The sequence below is a fragment of the Falco biarmicus genome, chromosome 4, assembly GCF_023638135.1.
Source record: "Falco biarmicus isolate bFalBia1 chromosome 4, bFalBia1.pri, whole genome shotgun sequence".
NCBI classification, from domain to species: Eukaryota; Metazoa; Chordata; class Aves; order Falconiformes; family Falconidae; genus Falco; species Falco biarmicus.
In genome coordinates, this window is record NC_079291.1 from 100,376,611 (window position 1) to 100,397,100 (window position 20,490).

General features: G+C 45.0%; 2 protein-coding genes across 2 annotated transcripts in view; both read left to right on the forward strand.

Moving 5' to 3' along the window:
* Positions 1-3,348, forward strand: part of UROC1 (urocanate hydratase 1) — a 45,126-nt gene extending 41,778 nt beyond the window's left edge. Inside the window, exons 19-20 of the mRNA XM_056334431.1 lie at positions 908-1,007; positions 3,106-3,348. Coding sequence (XP_056190406.1) covers positions 908-1,007; positions 3,106-3,246 — 241 coding nt within the window. The 3' untranslated portion in view covers positions 3,247-3,348. The remainder of the gene's footprint in view (positions 1-907; positions 1,008-3,105) is intronic.
* Positions 3,349-3,666: 318 nt separating this feature from the next.
* Positions 3,667-20,322, forward strand: ZXDC (ZXD family zinc finger C). Its single transcript, XM_056334429.1, has 10 exons — positions 3,667-8,585; positions 9,006-9,158; positions 10,130-10,208; positions 10,322-10,452; positions 11,428-11,598; positions 12,180-12,865; positions 13,603-13,687; positions 15,469-15,641; positions 16,935-17,036; positions 18,090-20,322. The coding sequence occupies exons 1-10, from the start codon at positions 7,511-7,513 to the stop codon at positions 18,174-18,176; spliced, it is 2,742 nt and encodes a 913-aa protein (XP_056190404.1). The 5' UTR covers positions 3,667-7,510; the 3' UTR covers positions 18,177-20,322.
* Positions 20,323-20,490: the final 168 nt, after the last annotated feature.

Consider the following 20,490-nt stretch of genomic DNA (forward strand, 5'->3'; position numbering starts at 1 on the left):
TGTTGCAGTATGATGTGCCCTGGCCCTCAGGTATTGCCAATATAGGGTTATAATGCCAGAACTCTCATAGATTTACAGCAATGGATTATTATCCAACTGCATTCACCACTATTCCTCGCATGCAACAAAACAGGAACTTGAGCAGGCCAGGCTCTGAAGTCAGACAAGATGTTTTGCTCTGAGTGTTTTCCCTGTCCTTTTAAAACCAGACTGGTATTTCTCCCAAGTATAATCTGTTAGCTTTAACATATTTCTGTTCTTCTTCTGCCAGTAAGTCTGCTTCCTGGAAAGCTGGCACTGATGTCTTTAAACATCTATGTATCTCATACAAAATGAATTACTCTTTTTGAAATGATAGAGGCAGATGTGCATTAAGTGGTGGTTAATGCTATTTAAATAAAATACTTACACCCTCACATTTGTCCTGAGAGAATATAAATAGATCCATCTGTGTTTCAGTAAGTGCACAGTCCTCCTCATGATCCTATCTATATGGCAGGCTCTAGTGTAGCAAACATGAACACTTGACCTTTAAAAATACCCTGAGGTAGGTACCCCTGCAGCCCCCCAGAAGTGCTACCCTTTCTTTACCTGTTCCTAGAGCCAGTACAGCACGCAATCCTCAGGAGATGCAGCACAAGCTTGATTTTTGGCACCCCTGCTTGGTGCAGATACTGACTGCTAGCTGGGTGTTATAAGGAATGTGGAATAGGTTTGCTGCGGGTTGCAAAACTAGGCTTTTGCCCTGCTAAATTCCTTTTTTTTTTTTTTTTTTAAGTATAAAAGGTCACTGATAGTCTCTTATTCAGCACATTTCTATGTTCTTGTCCTTCTTGCAGTACAGCTCCTGTGAATTTTGTGGGATTGGTTTAAATTATTTTGTATTAATTCTCTTACTTTTTTTTAGGGGGGAAGTGATGAATGGGGGATTTGGCCTGGTTTTGGATGGGTCCAAGGAGGCTGAAAAAAGGGCTAAGATGATGCTCAGCTGGGATGTTTCCAATGGAGTAAGTACAACTCATTATATATGTTTAATATATATGTTTAATATTTTCCTGCCTCCAGGACTATGTTTAGGTCCTTGGGTTTCAGTGTCCTTGTTTGTTTGTTTGTTTGTTTTTAACTGACTGGGAAGTGTGAGCACTCAGGCAGTATTTAGAGTATTTAGGATGTGGCTTTTTGTATCCCAGAAATAGTCCTGTTGGGCTAAGTGACTCATTCTGTTCACTGCTTCTTATGTGGGTGGTTAGGAGCCTGTTTCCCCTAGAGTCAATGAGTCAGTTGGTTTGGTTGTTTTTTTTACTCCAACCAACTTCAAATCAATAAAATAGGCTAAATAATTCTTGGGTAAGGAACTTACTGTAAAGCGCTGGGACGACCCTTTCTGACTTAACAACGTATTGGAGCCCAATAATTTCCACGTGTCTCGCTTTGTGTTTTGTTATTTTTAAGCAGAAAAGGAAGCATGGTTACTGTAATTGTTAGACATGTTGGCATTGTTATTTGCCTACATAATACAACTGACAACGATATGAACTTCTAGTCTTGTCTATTCCTGGCTTCTAGATCTAGGTACCTTGAAAGGTTTATGCCGGCTCATGCAAGTGCCAGTTCATTCAGCCCTTGTTGCCGTTAAGAGTTTTTGCATGCCGTTAATGTCCAGATGATCCTATTTCAGTTTAAGAGTAGGATCCCATCTCTGAAGTGGCAGAGAGGTTTTGATTCAATAATTGCAGGGAACCAAATCAACGGAACATAGTGATGCACAGCTCACTTAAAGGACAAGACTTGTCATGTTTGTCATGCAGCCTCACAAGGCTGATGTATTGAGGGAGCTCCTTGCCAATGCTGACGTGGTCTGTTCTGTTTTACTGCTCAAGAGGTTTTTAGTATTCCTTCTTGCCTTAGACCTTTGACTTTTTTTTTTCTTCCCCTAAGACCTAGCATCACTGGGGGTAGAAGAGAAGGAGGAGGAACAATTTGCACATATTGCCTGTCCCAGATCTGACATAACACAGTAGTGAACTGTTAAGGAAGGAGGAGGAGGATGGTTATATTAATTTGTAGATTAGAGTAATGAAGACAAACCCGTAACAAAAACTGTGTATCAGAGGCAGCCTATTAAAAACCCAATAAATCTTTTGCTGCTCTGATTTATTGCAAGCGAAAGCCCCACTCCTCCACACACATGTTGAAAAAGGACAGCCTGAGAATGCTACCTATGTTATATACAAGGCTGGAAAGAAACTGGAGCATACCCTTGAAAATATACTGCCAGGAATAATCATAGGTGAGTGGAAGTGAAACTGAGTTGTTGACTTGAAAAGTCATTTCTAGCTGTTATTGCTATGATTCTGGAAACTTATCAGCCTTACATTAATCATATGCTTAAATATTTTTCTAAATGGGAACCTAAGTATTTTCTTTCTTGAACACTTTTGAGTCTGAATATTTCAGACTGATCTGCAATTCAGAACAGATTTGTAAGGCCTTGAATAGAGGGAAGGACATACTTCCTTTGTGCCAAATCTTTACCTTTTTTTCATCTGAGGAATCTTGCTTGTACACAGATCAAAACTCAGAGCTTTGCTGTTGGAAGAGGGGTTTACCAGTTCCCTGGCTGTCCACAGATTTTCATCCTTACATGCTGGCAGGGAATTTGGCTCCTTGATTTCACGGTTTGAAAATGCATTGAGTGACATTTTCCTTTTAAAATATTTATCCCACTACAAAAGCATGAATTGCTTAAATGATACTGTTATCTAAAGCAAGTGCTAGTTTTACAGACCTGGGATGGAGTGCACAATTACTTTTAGTGAGAGAATTTTGAAAAATTTATAAGGTACCTGGCTCTACCAATGTTACCTGTCTGATGTTATGTTTGTACGTAAAAATGTATGAAGTCTACCCAAATACTACTCATAAAAATCAAGCAGGTATTACAAAAATTACTTCTAAAACCAGTAAGGAAACTAGAAACTGGCAGAGGGTTGAAAGATTTATTGTCGTGAAATTGGGTGCCAGTATTTGCACAAATATTGTGTAAGACGGATGTGGCAAGAGAAGTGTATGGTTTTTATACCCATTGATTTTCTGGTCTGACAGGTCGCCAGACGTTGCTGGTCAGGTAATGGCTATGCTTATGAAACCATCTGCCAGACAATGAAAGAGAATCCCATGTTGAAGGTGACTCTCCCTCACAAGGTGGTGGACGAGAACATCTTGGAGGAAGCTATGAAATATTAGTGATATTCAAAGTGCAATGTTGTCCTTGCAGATACATTTGAAGTTGTTTCCTTGATATCCTATTTTGCTCTCTGGCCAAATGATAAAAGCGTTGCAAATGCCTGTTCCATGTGAGCTCTTTTTTTCCCCTTTAACTTGTTAATGGGGCAAATCTGTATCCATCTGTGTGACAGGTCCACCGGTGTCAGGAACAGTCTTTTCACCAACATATTTGGAACAATGTTTGCAATAAGAAGCTATTCATTGTAAGGAAAGGAACTGGAATTTTGCTCCTGAAAAATAAATGAAAAAAAAAATCCAATAATTGCTGATAATTCATAAATTAAGGAGATTCTTAGGCCTGCTAGTTCAGATGTGGAATGGAAATTGGAACTCTTCTTTCTAATTCAGTCTGCTGCTATCAGCAAAGAGCCATGAGTGTGTAAACAAACTTATTCTTTGGTTAGTGGGGGATGTACTGATATCACATGTGCTAGACTCACGCTTTTCTATAATGTCATAAAGGTGCTTGGTGATCACAATTGAAAGTGACATTAACTGGTTAAGCACAGTGAGCCTGCATGTGTTTTTCCCTGAAATTCTCACCCAAGGTTTTTACTACAAGCAGGAACAGAATGCAGTGCCAGGTAAGTGGGTGGAAAAGCCTGAGGGCAGTAAGTACTAGACCATTTTCAAACATCTTACAGCAAGGCCAGGAAAATATGGAACAACACATGATAAATTAGTGGGAGCCAAATTCTGCATCAGGGATGGTGCCATTCTGCTGAATCTGATGCTGTGTGCGCTTTGCTGCCTCACAGTGATGACTGTTCTTCTGTAGAAGCCCATTGTGCTTGAGCAGCTTCTAAATGGATGGAAACCTCCAGAAAATCTAGATCCTTAGTGCTGGCTGCTGCTTTATGATGAAAAAACAAAAGGCTACTCACCCATTTGGATGTGAGTGGTGCAATTAGTAAAGCAATGTAACAAAATGATCGTGTAGACTTTCCTTCTGAACAATTCCTCCTAAACCACCACTGATATGAAACAAACTGAAGTACCAAAGACCAGACAGTGTGGGCTTCCTTCACACAAGAGGTGATTATAAAGTAAAACAGAGATAGAATGGTCTTTTTGGTCTTCTTTCTTCCCAGTAAGAGTTAGGAAGGCATAGAACCAACCTGGTGTGCCTAGATGCAACTGAAAGAATGCATATTTTGCACCTGAACCTACTATTATATTTGTATTAACATTAAATCACTGAAGTATTTTTTTGTAATCAGCTGTGATGCTGAATCAAAAATTGAGGCTCACTTTGAAGCCCCTATACACACACATATTGACAGATACATATATATATATTTACAGAAATGTGTTTTACATACACATCTATATTATGTGTGTGTGTACAAAAATAATTCTTAGCTATCATGTCTCACGCTAAGCATGGCCCTTGCGTACAGGCCTCATTCAGACACAAACACAGAGCGTCAGCAGTCCCTTCCCCCAGTGTGCATGTGGTATCGGGCTTGATCTGGCCCGTCACTCAGCCTCCTTGGTGCTGTATCTGTTACCCTTGGGAAGGGGCTACCCATAAACCTGCTTTGGCTGCTGCAGATGAGGTGTGATGAGCCACAGTCCTCAGAACTGTGGGTCCTGAAGACGCTATACAACTGCTAGACCCCGTGGCACTCGCCAGGGGAGCACACCCTGCAGCTCTGTATTGCCTCTGCCAAGTAAACGAAGCCGTTTATTTTGAATCACAAATCAGTTCTTCACCCTGTTCACGTACTGTATATGTCTCCAGATGAATAGTGAGAGTTTGGCATCTGCTTCTAACTGAACCTTCTGTGAAGTGCAATCTGCAGTTGATCGGAGTTGCTTTAGATTATGGAAAAAACGCCCACATTGCCAAGTTACACGATTGAGATGTGAGTAGTTGTCAGCCAGATTTGACAGCCTTTGCTTTGACGTATGTTATGCATTACCTATTATTAATAACCACACTGGACTAGGTCCAAAGTTAGTGTCTTGGCATTGTAGAAAACCACGCTAGTCTTCACAGCCCAAAAGCACTAAGGTACTGTTTTGTCAAGCGGAACCACCAGAAAATACCCTGGCTTTACTGTACTAAGGAACGTAGAGCTGCTTCATAGATTCGTCTTAATTCTGAGTTGAAAATCCACCAGAGACAAAATATTGAAGAAATACTTATTATGAGTTCTTCACCTTTGTGTTGTTTAGTACTGGGGTACCTGCCATCATGCTCACCTTCACAGCCCAGACAAAAAAGGAATCTTTTCTTCATCTCATAGCTTTATTGACCAGAGGGCATAACCTTGCAAGTATACCTGTGTTTAATGCCGCTCAAATCCCTGGGAGTTTGTAACTCTGAACTACATGTAGGGAGACATAGAACCTGAGTGTGTGAGCGCTATAGAAGAGCTACTAGTTGAAATTTAGATAATAAAGTGAATAATATGAACTGACTGTTGTTTATGATAGCTTTGGGAGGGCACAGGGGAACGTAACCTGTTGCTGCCTGGGATGAAAGAGCAGGCAGTTTCCAGCACACAGAAACCATGGACAAGCCTGGTGCGAAGATTCCCTTTCTGAGCTCTGCTGAGCCTCTGTTTGCTACTTGTGTGCAGAGAAGCTGGGATTGTGAACGGGCTGTTGTTCCGTGGGGATGCTGATATCATTCTTAGGTAGCCGGCCTCATCCAATGCAGGGAGAGCAGTCTTCAAGCCATCCATCTGTAGGCATCAGATCAGATTAAGACAGCGGACGCAGAGGTAGTGAATTTCTGTATTGAAGTCTCAGGCTTGCCACAGGCTGAAGCAACCTTCCCGTGAATCTTGGTGTCTTAATGCTTTCTGCAAAATGCAGCCGCTTGCCCTGAAAAGCTTGCACCTGGTTGCAGATAGAGGGAAGACCTTGATGGTGAGGGATAATTAATGCATGACACCCATACGTCTGCAACTACAGTGGATTTTAAAGGTATAAAGCTTGTGACATGAGAGAGCTGTTAGCTCTCCTAGACAGGGTCTTGTTGAATCTCTCCAGGCTGTGGCAAACATAAGGGATTTGTGGCTTGATTATTTTTATTATTTTTTTTTTATTATTCTCTCCTTCAGGTTTAACATCCTTCAACCAGGGATACACCTATGTATTAAGCAATAAACTCCATTCTTTTCCTAGGAACATGAAGGAAGGTACTGCAAAGACCTCCCTGGGGAGGTGAGGATGGCTAGGGGCAGCCAAGGATGGGAATGGCTCACATGCAGTGACAGCGCTGCGGTAAGGAGGGTTTCGGAGGAGGCTGAGCTCAAGCACCCAGGGACTTCAGGCTCAGCAGAGAGGGCTGGGAAGGTGCGCAGGGGAGCTCTGGGTGCGCCTACAGCTCGATGGCGAGAAGCTTCCCGGTGGCTGGGAGCGCCTGGCCAGCAGCGTTCCTGCTGTTAGAGCTGATGCTGAATTGCTCAGCGGCCGGCAGAGCAGCGGAAGGCTCACAGCACCATCTGCTGGGACTGCCTCTTGGTCCCACAGCTGGAGGGGACCGGTGTCATTTCCGTGGCAAATCCAGGGTAATTTCCCCATTTCCTTAAGTATTGGAGAGCCAGCAGGCAGCTGAACGTTCTCCCAAAGAAAGTTTTGCCAGGAATGGAGAAAAAAAAAAAAAAGGTTTTGAGTATTCACTGAATTGATAGCATTTTTTTGCATAGGTTCAACTGACCAGCAAGCAAGAGCGTGTCATTTGAGCGCCTCTTTCCTACCCCCCATCGCTTTTTCTCCGTTTGTCCTTTTCCCCCTCCCGGTCCCGCTGTCCCGGGCGGCGCAGGGGCAGCGTCATGGCCGTGCTTCCCGCTGGGAATTCCCGTCGCTCAAGGCCGCTGCATCACGCTGAAGGTGCGGGGGATATTTTGCCAATAGCCACCCATTGCAACGCCCGGGACGCGGCTGCAAGCTGGGAGCTGCTCTGGCACCGCTGCTTTCCTGGCTGCCGGCAGGAATTGATGGATGCCGGGATAATCCCCAAAGACCGGCCGGATTCCAGCCGTGCCGCTGCGGCTATCGAGCTGCACCGAAGGGGCGAGCGGCCCCGGGGCAGCCCCTCCTGCCCGCGGGAGCCCCGCTCCGCTCCGCCCGGCTCCGCGCTCCGGGTTTCCGCGGCGCCTCCCGCGCCGGGCCCGCTCCGTGACGCCGCGCTCCGGGTTTCCCCGCCGGCCCGCGCCGGCCCCGCCCCGCGGCTCCGGTTTCAGCCGCTGCTACAGGGACCCCCAAGATGGAAACGCAGGGGCTGCCCGCCGCGGAGGCGGCCCGGGCCCGGCCCGGCGCCCAACATGGCGGCCCTGCCGCGCCGCCCGCCGCCCCGCGCCGCCCGCCGCCGCCGCCCGCCTGGGAACCGGCCGCCACGGCCGCCTCCTCCTCCTCCGCCGCCAGCACCGCCGCGTCGGGCCTCTACGTGAGCTTCCCGGTGCTGCTGGTGGAGGAGAAGCCGGAGCCCGGAGCCGGCCCGACGCCCAGCCCCTGCGCGCCGCCGGCGGGGCCCGCGCCCGACAACGACGGGCTCCTGCTCGTCTTCAACGTGGTGCGCGGCGCGGCCGAGGCCGGCCCGGGCGGCGGCGAAGCGGGGCGCGCCCAGCCCGGCCCGCCGCCCGCCGAGCCGCCCGAGGAGGCCCCCGGCTCGGCGCCGCCGCCACCTCCTCCCCCGCCGCCTCCGCCGCTGCCCCCCGCCGCCGGCGGCGATGGCGGCAGCGCGGAGGACGGCTCCTTCTCGGGGACCATCACCATCAACAACCAGAGCCTGGTGGTGCGCATCGAGAACGGCGTCCTGACGCTGGGGCCCGGCGCCGAGCAGGCCGCGGGGGCCGCCCCGCCGCCGCCCGCCCCGCCGCCGCCGCCCGCCGCCGAGCCGCCGTGCGGCCCGCGGCCGCGCTCCCCGCCGGCCTTCCCCTGCCCGGAGCCGCGCTGCGGCGAGGCCTTCCCCCGCAAGCAGCAGCTGCGCCTGCACCGCCTCTCGGCGCACGGCGGCGGCGGCGAGGACGGGCGGGGGGCGGCGGCGCGGCCCTTCGGCTGCCCGGTGCCGGGCTGCGCCTGGTCCTTCGCCACGGCCTACAAGCTGCGGCGGCACCTGCACTCGCACGACAAGCTGCGGCCCTTCGCCTGCGCGGCGCCGGGCTGCGCCAAGCGCTTCACCACCGTCTACAACCTGCGGGCCCACAGCCGCGCCCACGAGCAGGAGGCGGCGCACAAGTGCGAGGCGTGCGGGCAGCGCTTCCCCAGCGCCGCCCGCCTCGCCGCCCACCGCCGCCGCAGCCACCTGGAGCCCGAGCGGCCCTACCGCTGCGACTTCCCCGGTAAGCCGCCGCCCCCGGGGGCTCGCTTCCCTCCCCGCGCCGTGCACAGGCTCGCTCGCCCGGCCGAGAGGGGCTTTCCGCAGCGGCCCGGCTCGCTTTGCCTCCCCGCGGCACCCCCGGGTCGCCCCCCGGGCTTGGAGGTGGGCCGCGCTCCGGCCGGCACCGGCACCGGCACCGGGGAGTGGGCCCGGCCCACGCGTGCCCTTGTGCCGGTGCTGAGCCCCGGGACGCGCTGTGCGCGCCGGTCGCCCGCCTCGGCCGGACGGTTGTCCCTGGGAGTTAGTAACGTAGGTTGGGATGGCACCGTTGGGTTTTTCCCTGGGCTGGGGTGTAGCACCCTGGATGGATCGGGGGATCCCTCGCGGCCGTCCCGCTGCGGTTCTGTGCCGGGCTGACACGCTGTGCCCCTTCCCTCCCCAGGCTGCGAAAGGACCTTTATCACGGTGAGCGCCTTGTTCTCCCACAACCGAGCCCACTTCAGGGAGCAGGAGCAGTTCTCCTGTTCCTTCCCGGGCTGTAACAAGCAGTACGACAAAGCCTGCCGGTTGAAAATCCACATGAGGAGTCACACAGGTATTCGGGAGGGTGACGTGTGTCTGGGGATGTACACAGAAGGTCCTGCGTGGAGAGCATGCTTCAGTTCGCTGGCAAAAACTGGAAGTCGTGAAGGGAGGCAGGGTGACACGAGTCGTTTGGAGTCAGTGAAAACGTTTGATGCGTGGCCTTTTGGGGGGTAGGAGTCCGCCAGACGAACCTGCCAAATGCGAAGTAGCTACGGACGTGCTTTTGGCGTGTGAACTCGGTTCAAAAAAATTATCCCAGCTCTATTCCCGAGTTCATAGGCATTTAGAATATTATACAAATCCTAATCTTGCTCAAAACAAAGGGCTAAAAGACTCTCAGAACACATGGAACGTATGTACCAAGGTTTCAAACAGCAAGAGGATAGGTTTCAACTCAAGCAAGTACTCCAGGCTTGCAAGGACTGCCACTAAACTGAAATCCAGCCTTTTAAAGTTTTAAAGATAATGATGTGTACTCTTTACTGTCCTCTGTTTTCCTGGTTTCATGGCTTTACAGCTTGGGGTTTGGGTTTTGTGTTTTTTTTAAAGTGTTGCTTCTGCTAAGTGAAAGTTCATAGGTGTGATGGAAACCGCCTTCGTAGGCTTCCCTGTATTGATTCTAACCAACATACAGTCCCAGGTCATGAAAAGAGGAAAACACATTTCGATTGTGTTTCTATTTTGAATAATGCTGTTACTGGTTTTGAAGCACCTTCAAAATAGCTCAGATTAATACGAGATGGATGGATAATTATCTGTGCCCCCTGATGCCCGGGGAAAGATGCAATAGCCTTGAGTTAAAGAAGGCTTAAAGATTGTGCCAGAGGGAAGGGGCATCACGGTTCTCTGCAGTGAATTGCAGGACAAGGTGGCTGAGTCTTCCTTGTCTTAAAGTAATTCAATTTAAGCAGCTTTTGATATTTTCTAATAGCAATGTGTATTTCTATATTAGGTTGTTAATGTAACCTTTCTTTGCCTAAGGGGAAAGGCCTTTTATCTGCGACTTTGAAGGTTGTGGCTGGTCTTTCACCAGTATGTCCAAGCTGCTGAGGCATAAAAGGTAGCCTTTTCTGAGTATACTGTCCCAAGTCACTTGCTGTTTGTTTGTTTTAGTTCTGGTGCTACAGTAGCAGTGGATTTAATCATGGCAATGGCAATTTCCTTCCCTTGTAGGAAACATGAAGATGACAGGAGATTCATGTGCCCAGTAGAAGGCTGTGGGAAGTCCTTCACAAGAGCAGAACACTTGAAAGGCCACAGTATAACTCACCTCGGTACAAAACCATTTGAGTGTCCAGTAGAAGGTATTGTTCCACTCTTGTATATGTTAACTGGTAATTGGTGTGTATATTGCCTAAAGCTGTGTGCGTTTTCCCCAAATGCAAACTTGTAACAGGATTGGGACAATTTGGAGTGAGTCTTCTAACAGATTTTAAGGAGGTAAAACTAAACTGAAGACACTGTAACTGAATGAATTATTATTGTCAAATTTACAGATTGCGGAGGAAACATTGGCTCATGCTCTAGCTTGATTGTTTTCTTGTTGGTTTTTTCCCCTCTCCCCTTTATGACGAACGGGGCTACTTTATTCTGGAAAATCCTATCTGTGATACTTCCTGTAGCTCAGCTTTTTCACTTGTTTCATCAGGCGTAGGGAAAAGTGGCCCTGTCACACACCTTCAAGGCCACACTTTACTGTGACACACTTTATTTGTGACATGTCGTCTCAAATGTTGAGCAGTTGTGCTGCGGTAGTCTCTGCTGCTGGGACGGTGGATGGCTGTGTGAGTGGTACTTGTTGTGGTGGTCACGCAGGAGCCTTGCTGATGCTCTGTGGGTTTCTTAGCACCACCTCCATCGCTTCATTAGGACTCCAGGAACAAAGATTTAGGGTCTGATCTGGAATATTCTGTTTCATAAAGTAGAGCAGCTCTACTTGGCAATTGTTTCTCCTTCTAATGGCTTTGCCAGCAGTCGTCATGAAGATTTTACATTTAAGATGCCATAGCAGGGAAAGGTGGCTCATTTCATGGGATGACTTAAGAGTTTCTTGTTGTCAGAAACAGGTTGTTGAACTATTCTGCCCACTGAGGTGTCTTTGATGTAAAACGAGGAAATATATTTGGCTTGCTTCTTATGCCTGTGATTGTATGCACAGGTGCTTGCAAAACAGCAGGTAGAGTTCTGCAGAGCGACTCTGATTTGTTTTGTTAAGACACTAAATATGAACATCAAATTGAATTAGGTGAAACTTCCAAGCCTTGTATGTCTTCTTTCAGGCTGTTGTGCAAAATTTTCAGCACGGAGTAGTCTCTATATTCACTCCAAAAAGCATCTTCAGGATGTGGACTCATTAAAGACTCGTTGTCCTGTATCCAGCTGTAATAAACTGTTCACTTCCAAACACAGTATGAAGACGCACATGGTCAAACAGCATAACTTCAGCCCAGGTAAAGTATTTGTTTCAAATTATAGGGGACTACAATGGAAAAACTAAGTGTTTTATTAAGGAAAATGTGTATTTACTGATGTTGAAATCTAAGCCCCACTGAACAAACGGTAGAATCTTTGCTGAGACTGGAGTTGGTTTTCCTACCAAAAATTTTTCAGTGGGACCTCTAACAAATATCAGAAAGTGAGACTTGAGCTTGATCTGTGTGAAATTGTGAGGAATTGCAGCTTTTTTGAATCAAGTAGAGCTTGTCCTTCTCCATGCCATCTGTAAAATATGAGCAAGGACTGAACCTGCTCCTTTTTGCGCTCCTTTTTCCACCCCTCTACAACCTGCCTTAGTCTGGACTGCCTTAGTGTAGTATTTTGGCAAGTGCTTTTGTAACTGACGTTTCTCAGTAAAGGAGTGAACTTATTTCATTAAGCTGCTTTTCCTTAAATCTGCTTTCAGGGAAGTTGGGAAGTGTTTTCAGCAGGCTGAGAATCCAGAGTTTTAAGCGTTCTCCTTTGATCATTCATGTTTTCCCTCCCTATTGGTCTGATGAAAGGGCTGTCTTATAACCAAACCCTTCTCTTCCAGATCTCCTAACTCAGCTGGAAGCAACAAGCTCCCTCACACCCAGCAGTGAACTCACTAGTCCAGGACAGAGCGATCTCAGCAACATAGACCTTGTATCCCTGTTCTCCAACATGTCTAGTAACAATTCTGGAATTGCAACAGACATGGCGCTAGTCAATTCTGGAATTGTCACGATCGATGTTGCTTCGGTGGGCTCAACGCTTGGGGGAAACCTGCCTGTCACTAACAGTTCTTTAAGCCAGGCGGTTGATCCCTTGATACTGGTGGCTAGCAGCGATATGCCGCAGGGCCTGGACAGTTCTCTCTTGCTGGGAAGCAGTGCAACAGTTCTACAGCAAAGCACTTTAAATTTGGATGATGTACAGACTGTCAATGCAGAAGCCTTGGGTTCACTAGCATCTCTGTCGGTGAGGAATTCCAGTCAAGATATGCACGGTTTGACGTCCAGCAATAATTTAACAATCGACACAGCCACTTTGACTCCTTCTAGTAGCCTCGGCGGTACCAATGTGCCTGAGTTACTGACGCCAACTAAAGCTGAACGGAATTTGCTTCCTAGCTCGGATGTTGTTGGTCAACAAGAGGGCAGCAAAGTAGTGACACAGTTTGTCTTCTCCAACCCTCCAGGGAGCTACAGTGCACAGAAAGAAATGGATCTTGGCACAGTGACTGGCAGCTCATTTTTGGTATGCAGTAACTATATTCATTTTACCCCTACATGACTGCGATGCCCTGATTGGGGAGATACATGTTGCTACATATACCTTATAGGGAGACCTTTCTCTCAAATTTTGCACATCGTGGGTTTTGGCTTTTTTTGATGAAGGATGTAGAATGTTATGTTGAAATAGCATGTTGTCCAAAGTGGATGCAGTGTGGTGATAAGTTCTCTTAAGAAATACTAGAGTTCTGGTGGGGAGAGTTAAAGGAGAACCCTTCAAAAGAAGGGATTAAAAAAGTAAGTGACTATCTGACTGAGAATTAAATGGAATTTACAAGAATACCCAAGAATATGTGGTATGTCTTGTGCATTTCATTCCAGGGAAGGATTTGGGCTGGGAGAGTACACGAAACATTTTCATCTCAATGTTCATTCCTGGTTTAAGTACCTTTCCTGTTCTGATTTACTGTGCTACTAGAGACTTAACTTTTTATTTACGTTGCAAAGTAAATGTTTACCCTGTTAAAATCTGAAAACTTGTAAATATAGTGCTAACTTCTTTTTGAGTTGAGCTCCAGTTACTAAGTATGTACAGGGAATTAATTGAAACTCTAATAAGAGGAGCATGGGAAACTAGAATTCGGTGTTTGCAGTGTAAAAGGTAACTGCAACTGGGAACTCTTTAGTTTGTGTTCATTGTTTTGGTTTGCTCTTGCATTCAAAAAAACCTTTGCATTTCTTGGCTTGCTCTTTTTTTGCTAGGAAAGCAGTGGCTCTGCGAGAACAGACTACAGAGCCATTCAGCTAGCCAAGAAAAGAAAACAGAAAGGGAATGGGAGCAGCACAGGTGAGAAACTATTGATTTTGTTAAATTTACTAAATACAATTATTTAGGTTCTTTGGTAGTGAAATGGGAGCAGGTATCTGAGTATTCTTAAGTATCCCATCCAGTTTATTGCTAGTTAAAATACGCATGTGGTGTACCATCTGTTACTGGGGATAATCACATTCTGTGGAATACCATGTTCACAGTAAGTTTACGAAGAAATCTGCACCATATGTTTCATGATTATTAACAAGACACTATCTCTCCATCTCTTCATCTGCTTTTTATTTTCTTAATAAAACAAAAAAAATTAAGGTAGCTTTGCTTTCTGTTGTTTATGCTTTTGTTCTTACATAGTGCATTCTCTTTTACTCAGTACAGGCAATGAAAACATCAGCTGGATTTGTTTTGCTGTTGTGTTTCACTTAGTAACAGCCTGTATGCAGTGCTAAGGAGTTTATTTCTTAGTTACCTAGAAATATTGAAACCTCTGTCAGATTTTAGCCTTGTAGGGAGTTCTTGTGAGTGTGAAGTTCAGGTCATGATTTCAGATGTGTCCTCTTTCTCTTAAACTGCAGTTTGACTCAGAGCTGTCTGATGTGAATCATGCACCATTACTTTGTCAAATCAAATATGGTCCATGGCTCGCTAGACTTGCACAGATTCAGGCCTTTGAGTTGTGTCTACCCTGGGGGCTGGGGTGGAATATCATATATATGTAGATATATATGTTTAGTTCTTCCTTGCTGTCTGTTAGACCTTCCCACCTCTGCAAATTAAGGTCATAATTTTTAAGGTGAGTTAAGAGACTGATTCTGAATTGAGCACTGTCATGTTTCTGGATTTGTAAAAGGCATACCTGAATAAATTCTGTCTGGATCAGTGAATCATCGCATGGAAGGATAACAGCTTTATGAAGCTAGTTCCAACTATTCTTTTATCATCAAACATGTCTTTTGGACATAGTTTAGAAAGAGAATGGCATTTAATCGCATGTCTCCTAAAATAACCTCAGAAAATCCCTATTTCTGCTCCCAGTAGTCCATCTTTCACCAGCTGTTGTCTTAATGCTAGTATGTGCTTCTCAGTGGTCTAGAGAGTTTTGTATTTCGAATTGGTTCAACTGGGTTGAATGAACACTGTAGAGGGAAGTTCAGTGTTTGAAAAGAAGTTATCCAAACCTTTTATTTACTGTAGAATTAAAAAACAAACCAAAAAGAACCAGTTGAAAAGAAGGTATCCTTATGTATATTTTGATTAGAGTTTTGGTTTTCAGCTTGTGATACAAGCAGCTGGCTTGTCTTGTTTTAAACTGGAAAATGCTGAACGTTATCATAGTTGTACTTCTGTAGCCCATTCTACCTAACAGTCCTTGAAATCTTTCTGGAAATAGATGAGCATTACGATGCTCTTTATACAGTTTGGAAAAATTATGTACAAGACTTCTCAGGAAATGCGTTGCAAAATTAAAAATAGAAAATGCAATTCTACTTCCTAATTCCTTTCTGTAACTCCACAGATACACTGCAATTTCTGTGCTACCACCGGGGTGAGCCCTAAGCTTAGCAGTTTGTGATGTGGTTTTAATGGTATTCATGTAAAAAGATGCTCAGTCAGCAGATGGAATTCATCAGCTGATTGCTGTCTGGCCTTTTAGCAGTTATCAGATGGTGGTTAATTATATTGCACTGTTCCAGGCATTTGCTGTGTAGTATAGGTAACTGCATAAAATTGAAAAATACTAGCAGAAAACTTCGGCAAATTGCTTCTGACCGTCTAAATACTAAAATGGTCTCTTTTAGGGGCATCTGGCTCTGGTCAGAGAAAAAGCAAGGGTGGTAAAGTAAGCCCTACCAACTTCTCATCATCTACTGCTGGCAGTCGACTGGGTGGCAATATAGTTCTGCCAAATGGAGGGCTGACAATAAGGGACCCTGCCACTGGAGCCCAGTATGTGCAAATTCAGCTTCTTCAGGTAAGAGCTGGGAAGGAAACACATACTCCTCTCCTCTGTTACCCAAACTGGCACAGTTACGGAAGGATCTGACTAACTCTGAACTTGGGTGCTGCCGCCCCTAGATGGGATCTTGAGATCTGCAGTATGTACCGTGTCCATTGGGGCATTTTCCCGCAAGAAATGCTTTCTGGGGAAGTTTGTATGTAACTGGCTTTAGTGAGATACAGAAATGCTCGAAAACAGAGCTGCCTCAATCGTACAACTGCTGGGGCCCAAACAGATGCACTGTGGAAATGGGTAAGATGGTTTTATTTGATTTAGTAATAATACACAGGCCAGTCTGAAACATATGGGCACTGCAACTGTAGGCAACGTCCTGTTCAGCTTCCTAGGCTGGATACAGCTGATGCAGGAAGCGCTGCAGTAGAACTAAGAGTTTTAGCAAACTTACATTTTGCATGTGAGAGTTGTGATCCTTCAAGGGCTTAGGAATTGCCTCATTTGACAGGCAGTTATGAGAGCAGCAAAACAGATGGTACGTTCCTGTCCCAAAGCATGGGGTAATTTTTCTTGCAAAAGGAAAGGATTACTACCATGTGTTAGGTAGTGCACGGGAGTATTGACTTTTTCTTCGTCCTTTTCTTTATTGACAGCTCCCCAAATTCTTCTATAACTCCACCTCTCTCTCATTTACAAGGTAAATGAGACAGAAATGAAAAGATTCCTGCAAAATGGAGTTTCAGCCTAAGCTGTTATATCTCTAAACTGTTGTAGTAAAGCTTAACATTTTTTTTTTATTAAAAATACCTAGTAATCGATGTAAGCTGATTAGTGGAGCATGAAAAGTCATAAGTTTTTGGCCAGGTGTATATCTATAGTATCCAGAGAGAGGGGAAGCTTCTTCTGCTTTATTCCTAACAAGGTGTGATATGGAGGAAGCTATGGGCAGAGTTCTCCATCTGATGGGTGTAAACGTTTGTAAGTTTCAATTACCAGCTTCACACAATGCGATGAAACTTGTCACATATTTCTGAATGTTACCTTGGAAGATGAACTGTTCCTTCCTTTTCAGGTCTTGGCAATTTTTCGAATTGATTATGGTAGCTCAGCGTACAACCTATTATACTAGGTTCACATTTAAGTGGTAGTTAGCTTTCCACATATCTTTGTGGGCCTAGGCCTTACTAGTACAGTGCATTAGCTTTATCAGATTTATTATTTCTTTTAAGATTGCGAGGCTGAGTGAAATCTGCAATGTTGTGCTGAGGTGCTTGGGGGTCTTGCAATTGCATTATGTTTCTGCATTCGCAGGATGATTCTCCAGGAGAAGGAGATCTGCCCTTTCAACTGAGCTCTCAGTCTTCCTCATCACATTCTCAGCTTACAGTGGATTTACCTGTTCACATACTTCAGGTACAGCATATCACAGCTGTTGTGTTTTATTGCCTAGCTTGAAAGCGAAGGCAGTTTACTGTGAACACGAGTGTTCTGCTGAATGAAAATACGTTGTTTTCCATTGGGAGTTTTAATTTCACTTACAAGAAGTTGTAAGCAGAGAGCTGCATTGCAAGGTTTACCTTGTGTATGTTGCCAGCCTTTGGCATGTCATAGGTGGTTGTTTTTCTTCCTCTGTTACTGAGTAATGAATAACTAAATGTTACGCATTTATTACTGAAGTGCCCCATCCTGATCCTGTCCTGCAGATATTAAGTGGCCCGAGGAGGAGGATCGGAATGGATATGTAACAGGCTAAGGAAGGGTAGGAAGTGGGAAATAAAATCTTGAGCCTAGATTTCAGGGCAGCGTCTGTATGGGAATGGCAGTTAGATTGAAAAGCCTGCTTGCTTCTACAGTCTTGCTGGTTTCAGTACTTGCCCTCGTTGACTACTGAGCGTCAGCGGTGTGTGAATGCAGAAAGCTTCATACAGCTTCTTGCATAAATGTTTTGTTACCTGCCGTTCTGGTAAATGGCATGTTAGTGAGCAGGAGCAGCTGAGAATTGAGCAGCAATGAATGATAACGTGTACATAGATCACGTTTTCTACTTGACCCTGTGGGGCTTCAGTTTTGATAAACTCTGCAGTGCCGTTATTCTTGCCAAGTGTGCTTCTCCTGGATAGAAGATAAAGCTTTTCTGTTTAGGAGGAGCACCCTACTGAGATAAACCTAGAAATACAAGAAGAGCACTGGGATTGTTGGCCGTGGTAGAGAGTTAATAGAGGAAAAAGCAAATAGTGATTTCAAACGTATCTCCATTAGTAATGCTCATCTGAAGTGTTCCAAAAAAACCCTCTAGCGGCACTGTTTGAGTGGGTCGCCAAAGCAGGAATGCTTTGGGTTTCCTCTAAACCATTCAAAACATTTCTCTGATGTTGGATCGGTGTCAAGGTAATCTTACTGATAAGCATTAAAGGCATCTAGAGGTGAAAGCACTGAACTCTTCATGCTCTCTGTTTGATTTAACAGGAACCACACAATTCTACTGAAGACGATGCAGGTTCTGATAACTCTCAGTTCACTGGAAGCACAATAAATTTACAGGATCTGGAATGACCATTGTTAAGAACAGTTACTTGAAAACAAACTGGGCAATCACGTCTTGACAGAGTGAGATAAATGTGTGGGTCTTTTTCCAAGGAAAATATGAAAACTAGGAGTACTGGATTATAGTTGCACTCTTTGCAATTTGCTGAGGACAGTTGCAACTGAAAGCTTTTCTTAAAAAATGTAAATCCCACTTGATGTGCCTGTGTAAGATACCCTGTCTGCCTGGTGGTGGGAGAAACTGGGGCAGACTGCCGTACAGTGTTGTTTCAGGGAGAAGTACTGTATTAAACTTCAAACTGAGGTAATATTTACTGTTTTCACAGGAAAGCAAGTATTCTACAGCTAACAAGTACAAATTTATAATCCTGCCTATGACAGTTAAAACTTTCCTTCCACTGGTCTCCTGCTGGAGCCAGTGGCATCAAGGAATTAAGAGCTAAAATTTGCAAGTGGTTTATATACACACACACACACACAAATTGTTTCGGCAGAAAACGGGAATAAAGTGTCACATGTAACAAAATTAATGTCCTATGCCATGAAAATGAGATGCTCTAAAATCTTTGTTTTAGAAAGCTAGATTCTAAATGTTAACTTAGCTGTGAATCAGTTTGTAGCTCATGTTGAGTTTCTCCCTTTCCTTGCTCCTGCATCCCAAATACTTTGCTGAATTCTTCCAGCAAAACTTGAAAAAGAAAACTGCAATAGAACTGTACTCACTGTAAGAGATTAGCTAAGACTCCAACAGCATCTGAGAGAGGTTCGTTTTATCTTTGTGTTCCCTTTTTTGGGAAGAATGTTGACCGTCACGTAAATTTAAGCACCTTGATTTTATCTCATCTATAAACTGCTGCCAAGTTACCTGTAAACTGGCCACTACCTTTTTATTTTGGGTTGGGGTTTGGGGTTTTTTGGTGGTGGTTCCCCGCCCCCCCCCCCCCCCGATTGAACACTGTTAAAACCTGTTCTTTATTGATATCCCTGAGTGTCACATGCACGTGGAGCTTCCGGCTGGTTTACAGAATATGCAGTTGTCAGAGTATTTTATAAGAGGAGAAGAATTGTTACATAGAAGACTTACCCCACTGAAAAACTGCAGTTTCTCTTGGGGGGCAGGGGAAGAGGTTGTATGTACTGTACTTATCTGGATTGCAGACACCTAAGTAAGTATAGGGTTGTATAGGGAAAAAAAAATCCCCTTTGGTTACAGTTTAAGGTAGTAATTTAAATGTTTCTTATGGTGATGTACTGAATGCCTATAAAATTATGTATAGGAGTTTGATAAAAGGGTGTATGTACTGTTTTTTTATTCTCAATGAGGTGTGTGTATGCACGTATGTGTAATTTTTTTACAAAATAAGATATGTCATGCAGGAGAACGTTGTGATCTTTCTAATCTTGCACATATTTATTTATTTTACAGTTATACTGATGTTGAATTCATGCGAGGTCATTCAGAAATGCTTTTACTTCCTGTGCCTTTTGAACTATGTATGTGTCCAGATAAATGCTTTTTTGGTTGAAGACTTGGGGAGAAAAAAAGCATACAGGTTACATTCAACTTCAGATCCTGATTTGTAGGCAGTATTATATCCTCTGGTTGAACCAGTTTTATTTTTCTATCTTTAGCTTATCTGAGCATTGAGGTGTCTCTGTTCCTCTCTTCCTGGGACTTATATCCAGGGACTCTGTTAACCCTCTCAGGTTGGGTTTCCAAACCAAACAAACAAGTAGATGAAATCTTCTACCTGGTGGCTGTGAATGCAGCACGGAGTCCACTCCTGAGAGGTAGAAAGGTTGAGGAGGAATCATACTAAAGGGACTACTGGGTCTTGCTCTAGTGGTCACCGTGCTCTCCCTGGAAGCTGAGACACCTCGAGCTCCCAATGCCTGCATTATTCTGTTTCCAAGGACCATACCAGTTCTTAATCTGTTAAAATGGCCAAGGAACACTCCATCTTTTTATGGGACTTGCAACCAAATCTTTCTACTTCTGAAAATGTACCTCACTCAGCTTTGTAAGTGAATGTAAAGTGCTAACCTCTTGGGGCCGAAAATTGGATCACTTGGCTTGAACTCCATTGCTGGCAATGGATACCTGAAGAACTGCTGGTGCAAAAGGGTTAATAAAGCTTTTTTTTTTTTATGGTCAGTTTGTCACTGGGTATTTTTCTTTATATGGATGAATCTGACATAAAACTAATTGTTAGCAGCTTGATTGCTGCAGAGCTTGTGTATTTCCTTCAGTTGTGCCTTTTCCACAGTAGTGGGGTGAAGTCTATCATGAAACTCATCCTTTGCATTAAGGTGTAGCCTTTGG